A 19,786-nucleotide genomic window follows, 5' to 3' on the forward strand; every position below is an offset into this window, starting at 1 on the left:
GATGATACTGTGTGGAAGTTAGAAACCTGGGCATATAGAAAGCCTTTGACAAACTGGTACTGTCATGACAAAATGATGATGATGATGATGATGATGATGATGATGATGATGATGATGATGATAATAACAATAACATTATTATTACTACTACTATTATTACTACCATCACTAAAACACCAGCAATGGAACAGCAGGGAGGTAGGAATGGGAGACAGTCAGGAATGGTGTTTATATACTGAGAAGTGTTAAATGTTACAAGTTGGGGTGCGGGTGTTGGGGTGGGGAGAGACTGACTGAGAGACATTGAGAAAGGCAGATGGAAACCGGCCCCTCCTAACTAGGTGATGAAGCCCAGTGTTACAAGCTGGTTCCAAGTGGGAGGGCCCGGGGCTCCTGGGAACAGAGAAGCAGTCACACTTGTCGAACAGGGACAAGATATGGGGAGGATGCCTGGGTTCCCCATTGGAACTGTGACCCGTGGTGGGGGCCATGAGTACTGTTGTGTGTGTGGGGGGGATGATCTTGTGCCCCCTCTGTCCTCACCAGGGCTGCCCTGGCCCATGGGGAAGGCTGCGGGCAGTGAACAAGCAGCAGCACAGTGGCTGTGAGCTCTTACAGGCACACATGCCCCTCCATGCAGGTAAACAGGATGGGTGTCTGGGTCAGCTTCTCCCTCCCCTGGTCTTCACGCCTACTCTTCCCCTGGGGGTGGCTGACCCACCCAATTCCCCTGCTCCGCGCCCAGGGCTCCTGAACTCTCAATGACAGCTGCCTGAACCCTTCCTTGCCACTAACAGAGGTATGCCACTCTGTTCACACCGGGGTCCCCAGAACCTCAGAACTTAACTACAGCCCCAGAATTCCCTATGTCTAACTGCCATGGGGACATGTGGGAAGACAGGCACCTGCAGGCAGAGGCATGCCAGGAGAGAGATGGGAACTGGAAATGGTCACCTTTCTCCAGTCTTTGCACCCCTGAGCATGCTGGCTTACTCAAGACGGGTCCTCTACCCTGTGGCTTTGCTCTCTTTTTTACCCTTGGGGGTCTCACTTGTTTGTGAGCCTTGTTTGCTACGTACCCCCACCCTGCCGCCTCCAGAAGACAGCAACACCTATCTCCTCAGATGCTCCTGTCCCCACCCTGCGCCCCAAATTCCTGGGGTTAGGCAACTGGAACACCTTTGCATCTGTCTCATCTTATTCTTTCCCCTCCCTCCCTGACGGCCCGCTCGCTCCCTCGCTAGCTCGCTCGCTCGCTCGAGAGCGCTCTCTGTTTCAACACAGGCTCTCACTCACAATTAAGCTTCATTACCCTATCTATGGATAGGCCCTGAGTCACTGGAGGAGGGATCTTAGGCGGCCCAGCCCTGTTACTTTTCCCAACCTACAGTATAAGGGGTAGTGGCAAGAAGGAAGACTCTGGAAAGCAGGGGAGTCTGGGAAGAGAAGGCTGTGGGTCTGGGGAAGGGAGAATAGGAAGCAAGGAGGGAAAGGCAGGTCTCAGCCCAGAGGAAGAGAAGGGAACAAGTGGACTGGGCTGCAGAGATTCTCAGGGGAGAGAGGGAGCTGGGCAGAGATGAAGCCACAAGGGTCTCTGGCCTGTCTCCTGCTGGCCCTATGTCTGGGCAGCGGGGTAGCTAATCCGCTGCACAGCGGAGGGGAGGGCACAGGGGCAAATGCTGCCCCCGGAATGGGAGGTACCATTAGCCATGGAATTGGAGAGTCTGTGGGCCAAGGGGCTAAAGAAGCAGCCAGCTCTGGAATCCAGGATGCCCTGGGTCAGGGGCACGGCGAAGGTGGCTACGCACTGATGGGGGGCAGAGGCGATGTTTTCGACCACCAGCTTGGGGAGGCAGCTCGATCTCTGGAGAACGCTGGGAATGAGATTGGCAGACGGGCTGAGGATGTTATTCGCAGAGGGGTAGACGCTGCCCACAACTCTGGGTCCTGGGTGAGTGGCTGGGAAGCTGGGTGTGCAGATAGGGGATGGGGGTGGCTGGGTCAGGAACCTTGAGAGATGGATCAAAGGGTGAAGAGGCGGTTCCTTGGTGGCTGTCTGGGGGCAGTCTCTTTGTCATGACTCTTCCCTCTCCTGCATGCCCCCACCCCCAATCCTTCTCCCCCTGATGGCTGATTCCTTCTCTCTTGTGATTGTCAGAGATAGTCACACTATGGATGGTTGTATCTTTGCAGGGGACATCTGGAGGTCATGGCGTGTATGGCTCTCAAGGTGGTTTTGGAAGCCAGGGCAATCCTGGTGTTGAAGGGACACCCTGGGCCTCAGGAGGCAACTATGGAACTAACTCTCTGGGTGGCTCTGTGGGTCAGGGTGGCAGTGGCAGGCCGCTCAACTATGAAACCAATGCCCAGGTAAAGTCACTACCCAGACCCATCCCACAACCCTGTTCTCTCCACCCCTCCTTATCTCTGGATCCTAAACTCAGTTTCCCCCTCTCTGCAGGGGGCTGTGGCTCAGCCTGGCTATGGAGCAGTGAGAGGCAACAACCAGAATTCAGGGGTAAGAGAAAAGTGTGTCTGGGTGCATGTGACAGAATGGGAGGGTGAGGAGAAAAGGGTGTGTGTGTGGAGGTCACAAACCAGGGAAGAGGGAGGGAACTGGAAAAGGGAAAGAAAGCCAAGTCACAGGCAGCAAGAGAGGTCTGGCCCGTGGAGGTGGAGGTCGTTTTGACATCTCTGGCCTCATGGGGTCCCCTTCTATCCACAGTGTACCAACCCCCCACCTTCTGACTCCCACGAAAGCTTCAGCGACTCTGGGGTAAGAGGAGGGCAGCCTGCGGCTCGGCTCGGGAGAGGTGGGATGCACTGCTTTCTGGGGTGGGTGTGGGTGAGGCTATGCAGGGCCCTGTAAGGGGACAAAAAAGACAATTGTGGGGGCTCTGTCCTTAGACATTGCTCTGTTCTTCTGGCCGTTAGGGAAGCAGCAATGGCGGCAGTCATGGTGGCCAAGGCAACCAAGGCAGCAATGGTCAGGGCAACAGCGGCGGTAACAGCGGCCAAGGCAGCAGTGGCAGCAGTGGCAACAGTGGCAACAACGAGGGCAGCGGTGGCCACAGTGGTAACAGCGGCGGCAACAGCGGTTCTGGGTCCCGGGTAAGTTTCTTCTTCAGGATGGGATCACAGTGACAGTGGCCATCCGGGATTTCTTTAGCCCCCATTCCCCCCTTTCCCTGCCCTAATTAGGGGGCTCCTTACGCAGTTACGCAGGGGCACTGACTTCCTTCTACACTGCCTACTCCCTTCCTGTGCACACCGCCATGGAAAGCTCAAGTCTAACCTTTACTGCTTGCTGAGCAGAGCAGAGCTGAGGGTGAGGGGAGGGAAGAAGACAGATGGGCATAGGATGATATTGTAATTTCCAGCACTGGGAAAGCTGAGGCAGGAGGATTGCTGTGAATTTGAGGGCAGCCAGGGCTACATAGCTGTCTTTAAAAAAAAAAAAGAAAAGCAAACAAGAAAACCTCCACTTGTTTGGGATGCTTCCAGGAGAACAGGGGAGGGTTGTCACCGCGGGGGCTTAAGGATAGCTGTGGTATAGACAACATTAGTAACTCACTGCGCATGTGTGGCCCCCATGTGATGAGTGGGAGCCCCAGGACGGGCACCTTAGAGAGGAGCTCTGAGAGAGAATGTTCAAACTCAGAGGCCACACGAGTTCCCTTAAGGCTCTGAGAATTGTGCCAGCCAAAGGAGGAGGCTGGTGCTGGTGCCCAGTGGTGGAGAGTGCTTTTCTGGGATGTACTAAGTCCGTGTTCCAGCCGCAGTTCCACATAAGCCCGGAGTGGTGACACACTCCTGTAACTCTAGCTCCTGTGTGTGGAGGCAGGACCAGGAGTTAAGGTCATCCATGACTACATAATGAGTTCAAGGTTATCCTGAGCTGTGTGAGAACCACCACCACCACCACAACAACAACACAAACCCGAATAAATAAAGCCAATCAAAGTGGCTTTGTGTAAAGAGTCTGAGACTACCCTCTCTCCCAATTCAGGACCTGGAAACGTCTAATTTTGATGATGGCTATTCAGTTTCCAGGGTAAGAACTCTATCCCCGCCCCCTTGCCCCACCCCCCATCTCTCTCTTTTTTTTTTTTTTTTTGGTAAGCGATGGATCATAAGAAAGGGTCGGGGCGGAACAAACCCAGTCTGCTCCCCAGTGGCAGCCTCTTTAATTTTTATGTGGTATATAAGTGTATGTAGGTCATGAGTACAGGTGCCCATGGAGGCCAAACTGGTTGAATCCCGTAGAGCTGGAGATTACAAAGCTTTGAGCCTCCCAACACGAATCCTGTCAACTGAACTCAGGTCCTCTCGAAGAGCATGTGCTCTTAACCTCTGAGCTATCTCCTTGTTATAGGTGTGTGTGTGTGTGTGTGTGTGTGTGAGAGAGAGAGAGAGAGAGAGAGAGAGAGAGAGAGAGAGAGAGAGAGAGAGAGAGTATGTATTAGTTAACAGCTCATACTCTCCAAGTCATGTATTTCCAAACCCTGAGCCAGACCCGGCCTTCTATTGCTGAAGTTCAACTGCGTCTCGCAACCAGTTGGCCAAAGACGGGGAAAGGAGGGAGGCTGGAGACACAGCTGGGAGCTTCAGAGACATTATGAGTTCTTTTTTCTTGCAGGGAACTAGCTCATCCTCCGGCAGCAGAGGTGGTAGTGGTGGTGGTGGAAACAGACCCGAGGTGAGTAGGCACTGGAGATGCTGGAAGAGCAGTCAGGAGTGGGGCTTGGCTGCACATGGTAGCATCGCTATCTCCGACGCTATCATAGTGGGGCTGAGACTGCAGAGCATCAGAGACTGAGAAGAAAAATCTTTCCCCTACAGTGTAACAACCCAGGGAATGACGTGCGCATGGCTGGAGGATCTGGGAGTCAGGTGAGAGACTGACAAACTCACGTGCACAGTGGCAGCCTTTTATCACTGTGCTGTGGCCCTAGGAGCCCACTCTGCCCAGCCTCATTACTGATGTTCACCTCCATGCAACCTGGAAGGGAAACCAAACCTGACTACGAAGGTATCCAACAGAGACCCCTAAAATCTCAAGTCTCCGAAGTCACAGTGGACAGTAGGATAGCATTCCTTCATTTCTGATGTGCGCGCGCGCGCGCGTGTGTGTGTGTGTGTGTGTATGTGGCGGGGGGGGGGGGGCGGCGGATGCTACCAGAGATTGAACCCTGGGCCTTGGTCATGCTAGGCAGCCACTCTACCACTGAGCCACGCCCCCAGCCCCTCACTGGGGGATTCTAGGCAGCCAGTCTACCACTGAGCCACGCCCCCAGCCCCTCACTGGGGAATTCTAGGCAGGGGCTCTACCACTGAGCCACGCCCCCAGCCCTTCATTGGGGGATTCTAGGCAGGGACTCTACCACTGAGCCACGCCCCCAGCCCCTCATTGGAGGATTCTAGGCAGGGCTCTACCACTGAGCCACGCCCCCAGCCCCTCCCTGGGGGATTCTAGGCACAGGCTCTGCCAACTGAGGAGCCTGCCCCCTGCTCTACTCCGGCTTCTTAGTGCTGGATTTTAGGCAAGTGCTCTACCATGGAACTAAAATCTTTCTCTCTCTCTCTCTCTCTCTCTCTCTCTCTCTCTCTCTCTCTCTCTCTCAAAACAAGTTCTCAATAATAGGATCAGTAGTCTAGGCTGCTTTCAAACCCATAGCAATCCTATTGCCTCAGCCTTAAAAGTGCTGAGATTACAGGCATAAATCACTGAGCCCAGTTTCTTTTAAGTTTTTATCTTGAGATAAGGGCTCACCAAGTACCTCAGGCTGGCCTTGAACTCCTTACGTAGCCCAAACAGCCCTTTAACTTTGATGGCAAACTCTTGGGCATTGTGCTTTGCTGTATATCCAGATGAGGCTGTGGGGAATCCGTGTGTAAACTAGTCCCATTTTATTTTATTTATTTTTGAGATAAGCTCTAGCTCAGGCTAACCTCACATTTTCGATGCTCCTGCCTCAGCCTGGTGATTGCCAGAGTTACAGGTGTGTACCACTCTGCCCACTGTCAGTATTTTACCAGTCTATTTTAAATGTTCCATCCCTGGCCAGTGACCGGGACCTATTGAACTCTAAGAGCACTCATGCACACACACCTTCCCAGTTATTCTGGAAATCTGAGCACTAGGGTCAGTACCCGCAGTGACGCTGGTTGAGTAAGTGTGACACCCGGGTCCACACCTAGAGGTCTTGTGCAAAATGCAGGTTAAGCCAGCAGATCTGGGGTGGGGCTGGAATTCTGAGTTTCTCATCCCTTCCCTGGAGATGCTGAGGCTGCTGGGTTGGGCCCTGGTGGCAGCAGGGGTCACTGGGAAGGGAGCAAGGTAAGACTGGGAAAAAATAGGGTGTGCTGGGGGGCTGAGTAGAGGCAGCTCTCTGAAGAACTTGTATATTAGGATGCTAAGTTTATGGGTCCCCAGGTTTTAAGAACAACTCTTTTACCTTGTTAACCCTTGTCCCTTTTTATTTATTTATTTTTAAATCAGCTTTAAGAACCCAGAGAGCATGCTAGGCTTTATGTCACAGGCCTTTAACCCTAGCACTTGGGAGGCAGAGGCAGGTGGATCTCAATGAGTTTGAGGTCAGCCTAGTCTACAAATGTATTCTAAGACAGACAGGGCTACACAGAGAACCCTTGTATCAAACAAAACAAAACAAAACAAAACAAAACAAAACGAGAAAACTGACAACAACACCACCATTTTTCTTCTTTGGTCTCTGCCATTTCTCTTTTTTTCACCTTTTCCTCTCTTTTTGGTACCTCAGCAGGGAGCAGGGAAGTCCTAGAGGTCCCAGGGGAGGAGCTACTCGGCTGGCAGATTCACCACTAATCTTCAGTAGCAACAGTAACAGGACAGGCATCCCCACATCCTGGCCAGGTCTACAGCTAGCTCTGGGAGTGAGAAAAGACAATGGAGCTGCTGATCTCTAACCCAGGAGGTGGCTAAGCAGCATCTCACTGGCTGCCACTCCCTTCTGCCCAGTGCAGAGAGCAGCTCAGCTGGAGTTTCTAGTCTGTGTCGGTTGAGCCCAGCAGCCTGGCCAGAGGAAGACTCGAATGACTTAGTGGCCATGGTGCTTCTTGCTGTGTTCTGGAGAAGAGAATCTTAACAGATGGTGTTAAGTTAGCAGTCAGTAGGCCCACATGTGACAGGTGCAGAGAAGAGCTGGCAGACTTCTATATCCATCCACCCCTCTGTCCTGCTCTCCCCCTCACTGACTTCTGCTGTTTCCCTAGGAAAGTAAAGAAAGCAGCCATCTCCTTGGAGGCTCCCATGACTACCAGGTGAGCAAGGGACAGCCAGGGCAGCTTAGCAGAAGGGACCGTGGAGAGTGGGAGAGAATGCCAAGAGACAAAGATACTTATCTCTCCTTGTAAGCTGCTCTTAAACTGCCAAGTGACCACCAGAAAACCAAAGTCATGACTGGGATCTACCCCACCCTCTCCCCCGGGCATTGTCTCCCTTCCTGCTTCCATTTGGGATCAGAGTCATATTGATGGCAAGTGGGAGATTAGACAGAAGTAACAGAAGGTCAACGAGATCTAGACCTGGAGATGACACCTGGTGTTGCAGTTACTGGGGAGAATGAGGCAGGAGGATCACAAGTTCAAGGACTACCTGGTCCATAGAATGTGTTCAAGACCAGTCTGGGCAACTCAGAGAAATCTTACCTGAAAAAGTAAAGAAGAACTGGAACATGGCTTAGAAGTAGAGCAGTTGCTTAGAATCCCCCAGTGAGGGGCAGGGGGTGTGGCTCAGTGGTAGAGCCCCTGCCTAGAATCCCCCAGTGAGGGGCTGGGGGTGTGGCTCAGTGGTAGAGTCCCTGCCTAGAATCCCCAGTGAGGGGCTGGGGGCGTGGCTCAGTGGTAGAGCCCCTGCCTAGAATCCCCAGTGAGGGGCTGGGGGCGTGGCTCAGTGGTAGAGCCCCTGCCTAGAATCCCCCAGTGAGGGGCTGGGGGCGTGGCCCAGTGGTAGAGCATCTGCCTAGAATCCCCCAGTGAGGGGCTGGGGGCGTGGCTCAGTGGTAGAGCCCCTGCCTAGAATCCCCAGTGAGGGGAGAGCCTCTCTTCAACATATGTGAGGATCTAGATTCAATTCCCCCAAAGAGAACAAGGGAATATGCATACATGTATGTTTATATACATATGTACATTTAAATGTGCTTAATAGGTAAGTATGGAGAAGTGGAAAGTTGCTGAACTTTGGGCATAAAAATGGGGGTTAAAGGTCGGGTCTGCCACTTATCTATGTATTTTCAGTCAAGTCCATTGGCCCTTTGTATCTGGGAACTCTGACTTCTTTCCCGCTTCCTGAACCACTTGTACACTTTTCTGTATCATCAAAGCAAGGCCCAGGGTCCAGTCAGGCGGACAGAGCCTGATACTTCCTGCTGACCACTTCTGTTAAAATGCAATCATCTCAAATAAGTCCTGTGACAAGATAAGGTGTGATGCTGGGCACACAGTAGGGCCCCACATTATCCAGTATCATCGCCACTGGGCACACAGTAGGGCCCCACAATATCCAGTATCATCCCCACTGGCCGCTGTGTGGGTGGGCAGAAGAAAGCAGGAGCAAGGATGTAAAGGTGGCGGTCAGGCATGGTGACCGGTCACTGTTAATCCCTGTAAATCTGGGAGGAGGCTGACACAGGAGGATCACTGCAAGTATAAGGCCAGCCTGGGCTACATGGTGAGCACGCATCTCAAGAGTCTTACGTCAGCCATGTGGTTGAAGTCATTTCCCTCTTTGAGGTGGGAATTCGGGTGAGAAAAGGTTATGGAGAGGAGAGATGTGGAGGTGGTCGGGCCGGGGACAGGCTGACAGGACTTGTCTGACAGTGGATGTGAACCTTGACATGTCTCTTCCTTTCCTCTACCCAGGGGCACGGGTCCGGGCACGGGTCCAATGGTGGCAATGTACAAAGAGATGCTGTCAGTGGACTCAACACCATGGTGAGTAGGTGTCTGGGACTAGGGTGTCAGGCATACTTTATCGGTTTCCTCCCTGACACCCACATCTCCCACCTCTGCCTCTTGCTCACAAAGTGGACTTGTAACCCCCTGCCCTTCTCGTCCATTCCTTAGAACTCCGATGCATCTTCCTTGCCTTTCAACTTGGACAATTTCTGGGAGGTGAGTTCTGGAAGTTTACTCTGCTCCCTTTGGAGAAGCGACCTCACATTCTCAGTCGTCCTCATCCCCAGAGAAAGCCACAGCCTCGGCCTTTAAATTTATTTTTATTTTATGCATATCAGTGCTTTGCTGGAGTGTATGTATGCACACTGTGTGCGCACCCGATGCCAGCGGAGGCCTGGAGAGGGCATCAGATCTCCTGGAACTGGAGTTACAGATATTGTGAACCACCGTGTGGGTGCTTGGAATAGAATTCAGGTCCTCTGGAACAGCGTCCAGTATTCTTACCCACCTAGTGACCTCTCCAGCCCAGCCCTTCACCCTTTCCGGCCCAAAAAAGAGAACAAAACAAAAACCAAACATTTTTTTTCATGATGTGACTTAAACATATCTTTTCGTTTTCTCTGCAGAATTTTAAATCCAAGATGGGTTTCATTAACTGGGATGCCATAAACAAGGTAAGGGCCGGAAGGCCATGCACTGCTGATTCAAGAGCTGAGGACCAGAGAGAGGAGAGCTAGACATCTACGTGCTGAGACAGGGGTAGAGTTGTGACAGCTGCCAAAAAGGTGTTAGGCAAATGCTCAAACAAAATGAGGCCACACGTGGGGAGCCAATGGAGACCTGGAAAGAGAGGGTAAATTCAGAAATTCTTGGAAGCTGGGAATGAGCAGACAGGATGGATGTTGTTAATATTTCAACATAAAGAAACAGGGGAACCCTCAACCTCAGTCGAGTCTCTCCTCAGACCTGCAAGTGTGCAGACTTTTCATTCTGGCAATTTGGAGAGAAAAGGCAAAAGGGTTAGCAAATTCATGGTCATCCTGGACTACAGAGTGAGTTTATAGCCTGTTTTGGCGATTTAAAGAGATGATATCTCAAAATTAAAACCTACCAGTGAATGCCCGAATTGAAACTCTAGGTAGAGCCCCTGCCTAGAGTCCCCCAGTGAGGAGCTGGGGGCATGGCTCAGTGGTAGACCACTTTGTCAGGCTCTCTTGTGGCTGGACATTCAATCTCAAGCACTGAAAAAATTAATTTTTTAAACCAAAGATAGGGCTGGAGAATGGCTCTTGTTTAAGATATGTGCTGATCTTGCAGAGGAAAGAGTCAGATTCCAGCACCAACATCAGGCAGCTCACAACTGCCTGTAACTCCAATGCCAGGAGATCTAATGCCTTCTTCTGGAACCTACCAACACATAGAGAAAGAGACTAATATAGATAGGAACACACACACACACACACACACACACACACACACACACACACACACCTGCACGCCCTAGTGCATGAGCGCACATTAGGTAAAAAATAAACTCCAACTTTGCTTTAAAAAAAAAAAGTCCAAACAGGCACCTCTGTACTCCATGGTCATGGTTTCTGCCTGGGGAGTTTGGGCTTTTCTTTTCCCTTTACCTCTCAATTCCCTCCAAGCTATTACAATGTCAAACCATTCTGTCCAGGGGCATCCACAGTAAAAGGGAAGGGTGGGGCAGAGAAGGAGAAAGGATTTCACTGCCCCAGCTGTGAGGACTATACATGAGCAGAGACACTCCCAAGACCTGTCACCCTGCTGTGACCTGGTGACAGCAGCTCCCTTTCCGGTTTCCTTGTCTCTCTGGGTTTGGCAATCTTCATATGACCGTGTAGGGTGACTCTTCACTCAGTGAATTCTCTAGGATCATGCCTGCTCAGCCTGCCTAATCCCTTTTGTATAGAGCTGGGGATTGAACCCAGAGCTTCACCAGGCTACATAAGCAGCTCTATCTGTAAGCCATGACTCCAGCCTCTCTCTGGGGGATTCTAGGCAGAGGTTCTACCGCTGAGCCATGTCCCCAGCCCCTCACTGGGGGATTCTAGGCAGGTGCTCCACCACTGAGCCACGCCCCCAGCCTCTCACTGGGGGATTCTAGGCAGGGGCTCTACCACTGAGCCACGCCCCCAGCCCCTCACTGGGGGATTCTAGGCAGGGGCTCTATCACTGAGCCACACCCCCAGCCTCTCACTGGGGGATTCTGGGCAGGTGAGTACTACTGTGCTATTTCCCTAACATTCTTTTTCACTTTTTATTTTGAGACAGGGATTCACTAAGTTGTCAAGGCAGTCCTTGAACTCAATATATCCTCCTGCCTCTCAGTCCCCTGAGTAGCTGGATTGACAGGCCTGAGACACTTGACAGGCTCAGGAAACTTGGGCATTGTCAAGACAGTACATACCCAAGCAATGGGGTGGCCTTCTCAAGAGTCACCAAGACACCTTTAAAAACAAATGTGAATTACTTGCCAAAGTTTAAAAATTGGCACTTAATTTAGGTGCCTGGCTTATCTCGAAATCCTTGGCCAGTCTGGGACCCCCTTTCCATGGGACAGAGTGGCTTAACTTTGTGCTGTGGGTTCTTGTTCTCCAGTGGCTACTCTGACCCTGTCCATCAAGGACTCCAGCCACCTGACTGGAATTTTAACCCCTGTCCTTGGGAAGGTAGCCTTCCCAAGACTTGGGCTCTTCATGGGAAAGTAGGCAGCGGTGAGCCGGGGGTGGGGGTGGGGGTGGGAGAATCTCCAGACCCCAGGGAGGCCTGTTTGACCTCCGAGGGCTGGGGCACGGAATGAGGGAGGGGGTTTCCCCGCAGCAGTGCGTTTCTGGTTTAAACGGACAAAATAGTTTTCTTTAAGGACTTCGTTATTTAACTTTGAGATAGAACCTTCCAATATAACTCAGGTTAGCCTTGAACTTACTAGATAGGCCAAAATTACCTCAAACCTGAGCTTTTCCTGCCTCAGCCTTCCTTTTTTTTTTTTTTAAAGAAACCAGCTTCTGGTGGTGTGAGCAGCCATGCTAAAGTCCTGGGAGTTGGGGGTGGGAGTTGGGGGTGGGTGAAATACGACTGGGAACTCCAGAGGAGGCCAGGGTACAAGCTTGTATTATACAAGGGGCCACAATATGACCAAGCATGTTTGCCCAGCTTGGAATGCTAGGTAGGTAGGATTCGTAGGAACCGGTCTTCAGCAGGTCAGTCCCGGAGAAAGGAGTAGATAGTACTGGGCAGGACAGGGCGCCTAGCTCTAGTCTTTCCCAGAGGAAGTGGGATGAGGAAGGTGAACACTTTAGCCAATGGGAGGAGTGAGGGGAGGGGCTCCAGCCCAAGCTGGAACATCTGGTTTGTGTGGGGAAAAGAGCATCTTAAAAGACCCACGCAGATGTTGAGAGCAGGGTTTCCTGCTAGCCCACCCTTGACCTCTGCTCCAGAGATACCCACTCCTCTAGCTTCCTCTTAGAGCCCATTTCTCTGCTCAGGATGAGGGGAGCTCTCACAAACCACGACCTCCAGATGAGGAGTCCCACCATTCCCTCACCCCTGACTCTCACCCTTCTCCCTGGAAATAAACGGCAGCTGCTGCACACTGCTGGTCTCCACTCCTTTCTTCACCTCCACTGTCGTCCTAGGACGGGGTGGAGAGATGTGTTGGTGACTGGTAGCCCTGGGTCCTAAGTAGTCCCGGGTCCTGAGGGGTTTGTGACAGTTGTTCTGTGTCAGGGAGAAGGATTAGGAGAACGTAGAGCTGGGCGTGGGCCCACACACTGCACAGACATCTAGCCAGTCTTTGTTTCCAGGTTCCCAGCATCACTTTCACACATTAGTTACAAGGTATCTCTGAAGGCCGGAAGCAGGCAGGAGGAGGAGTCCGGGCTTTAGGTGAGCAGTGGTAGGATCCCTGATAACCTGTTGCCTGTCTTTTGTTCACAGGGTCGAGGCCCGGCTCCCAGCACTCGTGCCTTACTCTACTTCCGCAGACTGTGGGAGGTAGGAGAACTCCCACTTTCCAAAGACCTGGGGATCATGGCCATCATGTCCCCCTTACTCCAATGTCTCCCTCAAAGACATGCAGCCCACCTACCACAAGGGGGGTAGTTTATGTTCTATTTCTGGAGTACTGCAGGTTGAACAGAGAACACATGCTAAGCTGTTATTCCACGTTTTTGAAACAGGATTTCACTAGGCATCCCTAGCCGATTTTGAACTTGCTAGCTAGCCCAGGCTGGCCTTGACTTGTCTATGTAACAGGCTAGCTTGGACCTCACAGTCCTCTTGTCTTGACCTGAGTGCCGGGATCCTGGGTGTGTATGGCCATGCCTGATGACTCTCTTCATCTCTGAGATAGGTCACCTCATTATGTTTTATCCCCAACAGCATCTCAAACTCAAGCGCCCTCAATTTCCCAAATGCTTTTATTCACCCAACCCCAAGCCGCACCTGGCCCTACAGCCTCCTGGCATCCCGCCCAGTGTGTTATCATCTCTTACGGGGTTCTGGCACCATGGGCGCTCTCTCACCTCTCCCTTTCCTTCCAGAATTTCAAACGCAACACTCCTTTCTTCAACTGGAAACAGATTGAGGTAAGGAGGTTGGGTAGAACTTTTGGGATAAGGCATTTCGGTTCTAGGGACTCGGGGTCCGTTGGCAGCCCTTGACAGATGGCTTGCTGATTTTCTTCTGGTCCCTAATGACAGAGGACATCTTACCTTCCCTCTCTCCTTGTTTTGTGCAACCCTGAGTTGGGTGGAGTAGGAATGAGAGAGAGAGAGAGAGAGAGGGAAGCTATGAGTCACAGAAGGAAGGAGGACTGGAGTGGGAGGGGTCTCCCCAGGATAAAAATCCCAGGGCAGGAGGCTGAGGCACTCACTGTACAAGAGCAGAACCATGAAGCCAGTCGCTGTCTCTGCTCTGCTGCTTGTCCTGCTGGGTGTGGTCTGGCGTGGAGACAGCCACAGCTGGGTGGGTACCGAGGGAAAGTGGGGACAGGGGGGACTACAAGATGGAAGGACTTGGGGTCAGCTCTCAAGGGATAGCAAGGGGCTATGGGGGGAGGAGAGCCGAGGGGAATCAAGAAGTTATGTCAGGTTCAGGCAGGTCCAGGGGCCTGAACACCTGGGTCTTGCGTACGATGAGCAGGCCCACCGGGTCACGTAGAAAGCCACACCTCAGTGTTGTGTTGCTAGTGATCTTTGGGAACCAGGACTGAGGCGAGGTTGTCTGAGTTCCTTATGCACATATGTAGGACCAGAGTGACTACAGTATATATATATAATTTTTTTCAAGAAAAATTAGAAATCCTATTTTAAACCATTTGCAACTTTTTTTTTTAAAGAAAGAAGATCAAATGAAAAGGGTCTAGAGGCCTTTGAGTGGTTAGTTTATGACCTCAGTGATAGAGGTGGTGGTGGGGCTAAGACTCAATGTCAGGGGACTGGAGATGTGGCTCTGTAGTACAGCCCCTGCTTAGAATCCCCCAGTGAGGGGCTGAGGGCGTGGCTCAGTGGTAGAGCCCCTGCTTAGAATCTCCCAGTGAGGGGCTGGGGGCGTGGTTCTGTAGTACAGCCCTTGCCTAGAATCTCCCAGTGAGGGGCTGGGGGCGTGGCTCAGTGGTAGAGCCCCGGCCTAGAGTAGGTTTGAACCTATGACCTCTATCAGATATGGAGGAGCTGTAGGGTGTGCACTGCAGACTTCTTTAACTGTTCCATGCCTGCCTTTCCTTTGCTGGGAACCATCCTAATCCTAATCACCGAGCTCCAACTCCCTCATGGAGAATAGCATCTGTATAGCAGGAGTAAGAGACCTACAGGGAGGGGGGCTGGTGTAGGCCCATGGCTGACTGGGGCTAAGGGATCTGTGTGGACTCATCTTTGTTATTCTAACACCATCAACACTCGGAGTTTCCAACCCTGCAGCCTGTGTGGAGGTGGTGCTGTTGCCCAACTGGACCTTCCACCGTTGCTCCCCAGCCCTGAGTGTAGAAACCTGTGTCCTTCATCTATCTGGGCCATTGGCGTCCTCCAGTCCTCCTGGACTGAGCTGAGACCATTACAGTTGGGAGGGCAGAGCCCCGGGAGGCGGCTGAGCTGGGGCAGTGCAATGTGTGGGCTTGGGAAGGCTGGTAAGACCTGGAGGACTGTGGTGACGCTGACCATGGCTTCTGATTCCTTTGGTAGGGCTCAGATCTGTCATCTCTGCAGAAGAGGGCAGGTGGTGCTGACCAGGTGAGTTTCTTTGTCCACGGGCTCCCCTGAAAAGGACCAGCGTCTCTCACGACCCTAGTCTCACAGCTAGCTAATCTGACATTCTCTCCCTTTTCTCCCACTGACAGTTTTCTCAGCCGGAAGCAGCAAGACAAGATCTGTCAGCTGAGTCAGCCAAGGCAAGATCTCGTCCCCTGACCCCTGACTAAATGACACCTTTTATTCTGTCGGTCTCTGTCCTCACCTCCCATGTGACACTGGAGGAACCGGGATGAATAGCAGAGGGGGAGGAGAAAGGATCTGGGCTCAAGTTGACTCTGTGGGGTAACATGGAGGGGACAAAGCATGGCTTTTAAGAAAGCCAGCTGTCTGGGCACAGAAGTGGAGCCCTTATTAGCTGATGAAATGACATTTCCCCTTCTCTGCACCCTATGTCCCTTTGTGCCCACAGAACTACTACAACAACGCCCAGGTGAATCCTACTTACAACTGGCAATACTATACCAAGACCACCCCCAAGGTGAGTTTTGAGAAAACCCTGTTTCCTCGGGGTGGGGGTGGGGGATGTCTCTGCTTGGAGCATGGATGGGTTTCTCTCCTTCCTCCATCTCATTGCTGTAAGGAGGACTCCAATGGGTAGGATGCAGGTTCGGGAGAGAAACCTGGGCCACACAGGCGGCTTGCCCGGGGCGATGCTCTTGCTTGCTCTTCGTGCGGCATCAGCTCTTGGAGGAGAGTATCCCAGCACATCCTAGAAGCCCAGCTTGTGACTGTTGGTTGACAGGGAACTGAAGGCCTCATGCCCCCAAGGAATTAGAAAAGGGAAGAAAAAAGACTTGAGAGGTTTGTTTTGTATAGCTGCAGATAGGGCAGTCTTAGGGGCGCGAGGTGGCTCAGAGGGTGAAGGGGCTTGCTGCTAAGCCTCGCAGCCTGAGATTGATCCCCTGGACAATCCCACATGGTGGAAGGAGAGAACCCACTCCTCTACATTGTCCTGTGAGCTCCACTTGTACCCTGAGGCCCAAGTACATACGCATACAAAATAAAAAGAGGAAAAGGTAACTTTAGGAGTTAGGGGTGTGGCTTCAAGGAAGAGCGCCTGTCTCATAGAGGAAAGCCCCGGGCTCTGTTCCTAGCATTGCAAACCGATCAACCAGCCAACCAGCCAGCCAGCCAACCAGCCAGCCAGCCAAGAAATAAATAAGGCGATATTATAATACCAGAGAGTGAACATGTTAGACACCAGTGTGGCTGACACGGAAAAGCCAAGCCAGGGACCTCCTTCCATTTCTTAGAACCCTCTTCTGAGATAAGAGAAACCGCAGCCAGGCCACTCATAGCCTACCATCCTAGCTACTTAGGGTGGGGTGGGGATGGTGGCTGAGGCAGGGGGATGATCATAAGTTCACAGACTGCCTGGGCTGTGCTGCACATCCAGCCTGGGCGACTTACTGTTTCAGAGTCTAAAGTCAAAGGATGCAGCTCAGTGGTAAGAAAACTTCCTACTGTGTGTGAGCTCTGCTCTACCTCATGGCACCTCGAGAGCAAAGACAAAAACAAACAAATGAGGAGCTATCGATGAGGAAGAGGAGGAGCAGAGGAAGTAAACGCTGCCATAGCCTTCGCCTGGCTTCTGCGTGTAGCTGACCTCCATCCATCCTTCAGGCCGGAGAGGTCTCCTCTCCCACTCCTCTGTGTGTGTTGGGGGGCCATATTCAGTGTCACCCTGGTTAAAATGTATGCTCTGGAGGGACAGACCACGGACTGAATATCCGCAGCCAGCATGAAGGACTGGGCTGATGATGCTGGCTTATCATGGGGGACCTCAGGGAGCCTGAGGCCAAGGGGTGGCCTAGAAAGGGCTGCCAAGGCTTTCTGTGACCTCCTTTGATCTTCTCTTCCCAGGCGGGAGTCACACCTTCATCCTCGGTGAGTACCAAGTAAGAGTATGGTGATTGAGAGGTTGCAGCTTGAAGCGGAAGGGACCTGAGGCTGCTGAGGATGATGGGAGGGTGATGGTAACAGTGTGGTGCCCACTCAGCCATTCGCCCTTGTCCTGCAGGCTTCCCGGGCACAACCTGGCCTGCTGAAGTGGCTGAAGTTTTGGTAGGTAAGTGTCAGAGTGGGCCAAGCGAGGCTGAGGGCCAGAGGCGGAAGGAGCCACCTCTGGGAGATGAGTATTTCCGTGCACCTCAGTGAGCAGCACAGGAAGGCTGGCGTCCTTGGGGTGCACACTGAAGAGTGATTAGGAAGAGCACCCACTTTGTGGGGTGTGGAGAAAGACTCCTTAGAAAAAGGCCTAGGAGGCTGGCGGTCATGGTGACAGAGGCAGGTGCATCTCTGAGTTCGAGGCCAACCTGGTCTACAGAGGGAGGTCCAGATCATGGAGCACTACACAGAGAAACTCTATCTTAAAAAAACAAAACAAAACCCCAAACAAACCAAAAAACAAACACCCTCCCCCAAACGAAACAAAAAAAAAAACAAAAACCCCCAAATGAACAAAGAAAATGCCCCAGGACACATGGGACTGTCTGTGAGTGAATGGGTGAAGGGCTGAACAGAGATGGAGCTTCAAAGATGAAGGTTCAGAACCAAGGAGAAGGCTGGCCAGTGGCACTGACAAGAAGGGAAGGTTCAGGGGCATGGTGAAGTAAGACCCCAGGAAGACAGTCTGTTAGTCTTGTTGATATTTTGTTTTGTATTTTTGTAGCAGGCTTTTGTGTGTGTGTGTGTGTGTGTGTGTGTGTGTGTGTGTGTGTGTGTAGCTCCAGGTGGCCTCGAACTCCCAATCCTCTTGCATCAGCCTCCTGGGGGCTGGTGGAACAGGCACTTACTGTCATGTCTGGCCCGGATCAGTGAGCCCACAGCATCTGTTTTATGTAGGAGAAACAAGTTAGGGGTCGCAGGCTGATGGGGGAGGACTCTAAGGAGCAGGGATCTTCATGAAAGGGTTTGTTCCCCATCAGGGTAAGAGTGGTTGGGTTCTATTACTTTTTCTCCTGCTTTCCTTTTTCTTCTAGAACATTCCATCTGGTCCCAGCCGACTCCTCCTGAAAGTAGGCAGGTCTTCAGGGAGCTTGACTGTCCTTACCCACAGTCCTCTCTGATGCGGCTGACCTACCTGGGCATTCCATGCCTGTCATCTCACCTGGGGACCTGGTTTATCTGTCCTCATCCTCCCTGTTTGACTGTAGTGTCTTCGAGACTAATCAGCTTCGTTGGATAACCAGCCAGCTCTTCAGCTCTTCTTCTATATGTGAGCGGAAGTCCCCAGAAGGACGCAGCAGGAATTCCTACTCTCAAGTTTCTCTGTGGAAATAAAACATGATTCTTTGTTTCCCCGAGACTCTATTGACTCATTATTCAATACGACCTGGCTGACCTGGTTGCTGGGGGCTGGGAGTCTTTCTCCTAAGTGGGATGAGAGGTGCAGTCGTCTGGAGAGAGAGGGGACCTGGGCTTAGGTTTGAGTAACACAGGAAGCTGATGGCTTTCTGCAAGTTTCTCTGTTTGCAAACGCAATTTTTGCCTAACATATGACTTACAGTACTGCACTTAATAGCTAGAGATGTTTCGATAGCCTGAAAGGGCTCAAAGCAGATTGGAGTCAGGATGCTGTTCAAAACGACAGAGCAGTCCTGGAGGTGGATACACAGGGACCGGGCAGGACAGACTTGTGGAGAATATAGTTGGGCATGCCATACATTCATGGCTGGATGGGACCAGCAGACGGCGACGGTGTTTAGGAAGCTGGCCAATTAATGGGGCGCCTAAGCCACTACCTTGTCATGTAACAGCTTCTGTGACACTGAGGAAGGCAGGCAGGGAACTATCCCGTTAGTGAACCAGTACATGAGACACAGGCCTTGGGCACAGGCCGAGGAGCCCCTGGGACAGGGCCAGAAAGTTCTGTGTTTCATGGAACTGATACACAGTGCCCAAATGCAGCAACCCCTATCACGGTCCTCCCACCCCCGACATCCATGGAGCAGGAGGGGAGCAGGAGTTGAAAGAAAGAGAAGAAAACCTACCAAATCAAGCCGGTCCTGTGCCGTTTGCAAGTTTGCTAAGCCCTTGGCAGTTGTCTTTGTAGTAACACAACACAAGGCCTTAAGTTGTGAATCATTGAAACCTGGCCCTAGGCTCTCTCAAGCATACTTCTTCTGATCGGAAATTCTGGTTCACGCCTTTGCTCTGCCTTCCCCTAATCTGTTTTTTAAATTGAGGCTCCGAGTTGTTCGACTACGCTACTGTATTGAGGGCCTTGTAATACCTCGACACAGCCACATGAGGGCGGACGAGAGGCTGTCCCGGGAGAAGCCCTGCTCTCACTGGCAACAGTGCCGCCTGCTGTGTGAATGCAAACCTGTCAAGGCCCTAGGTCTCCTGGGGCCAGTCCCTAGTTACCAAGTAACTAGGATCAAGATGGCCCCAGACTCTTTTTTTTTTTTTTTTTTTTGTTCTTTTTTTCAGAGCTGGGGACCGAACCCAGGGCCTTGCGCTTCCTAGGTAAGCGCTCTACCACTGAGCTAAATCCCCAGCCCTGGCCCCAGACTCTTAAGGGGATGTTCCTGATTCTTTCGAGTTTAACCTGAGGTTGTCTGGTAGTGTAA

At 52.0% G+C, this 19,786-nt stretch overlaps 1 protein-coding gene across 6 annotated transcripts; it reads left to right on the forward strand.

Moving 5' to 3' along the window:
• Positions 1-577: 577 nt before the first annotated feature.
• Positions 578-18,517, forward strand: Dmkn (dermokine). Of its 6 annotated transcripts, none has more exons than XM_063266496.1 (20): positions 578-1,951; positions 2,194-2,370; positions 2,462-2,518; positions 2,726-2,776; positions 2,935-3,111; positions 4,010-4,054; positions 4,640-4,699; positions 4,843-4,893; positions 7,255-7,302; positions 8,902-8,973; positions 9,106-9,153; positions 9,564-9,611; positions 12,901-12,957; positions 13,506-13,550; positions 15,144-15,191; positions 15,299-15,349; positions 15,622-15,690; positions 17,076-17,099; positions 17,233-17,280; positions 18,368-18,517. In XM_063266496.1, the coding sequence occupies exons 1-19, from the start codon at positions 1,577-1,579 to the stop codon at positions 17,278-17,280; spliced, it is 1,551 nt and encodes a 516-aa protein (XP_063122566.1). In that variant the 5' UTR covers positions 578-1,576; the 3' UTR covers positions 18,368-18,517. The 6 variants fall into 6 exon arrangements, with proteins under 6 accessions (XP_063122566.1, XP_063122567.1, XP_038937903.1 ...); NM_001173357.1 differs by having other exon boundaries at positions 1,461-1,951; positions 18,194-18,511; XM_063266497.1 differs by lacking the exon at positions 7,255-7,302 and having other exon boundaries at positions 579-1,951.
• Positions 18,518-19,786: the final 1,269 nt, after the last annotated feature.

Source organism: Rattus norvegicus, chromosome 1 (genome assembly GCF_036323735.1).
Source record: "Rattus norvegicus strain BN/NHsdMcwi chromosome 1, GRCr8, whole genome shotgun sequence".
In the NCBI taxonomy this organism is placed as follows: domain Eukaryota; kingdom Metazoa; phylum Chordata; class Mammalia; order Rodentia; family Muridae; genus Rattus; species Rattus norvegicus.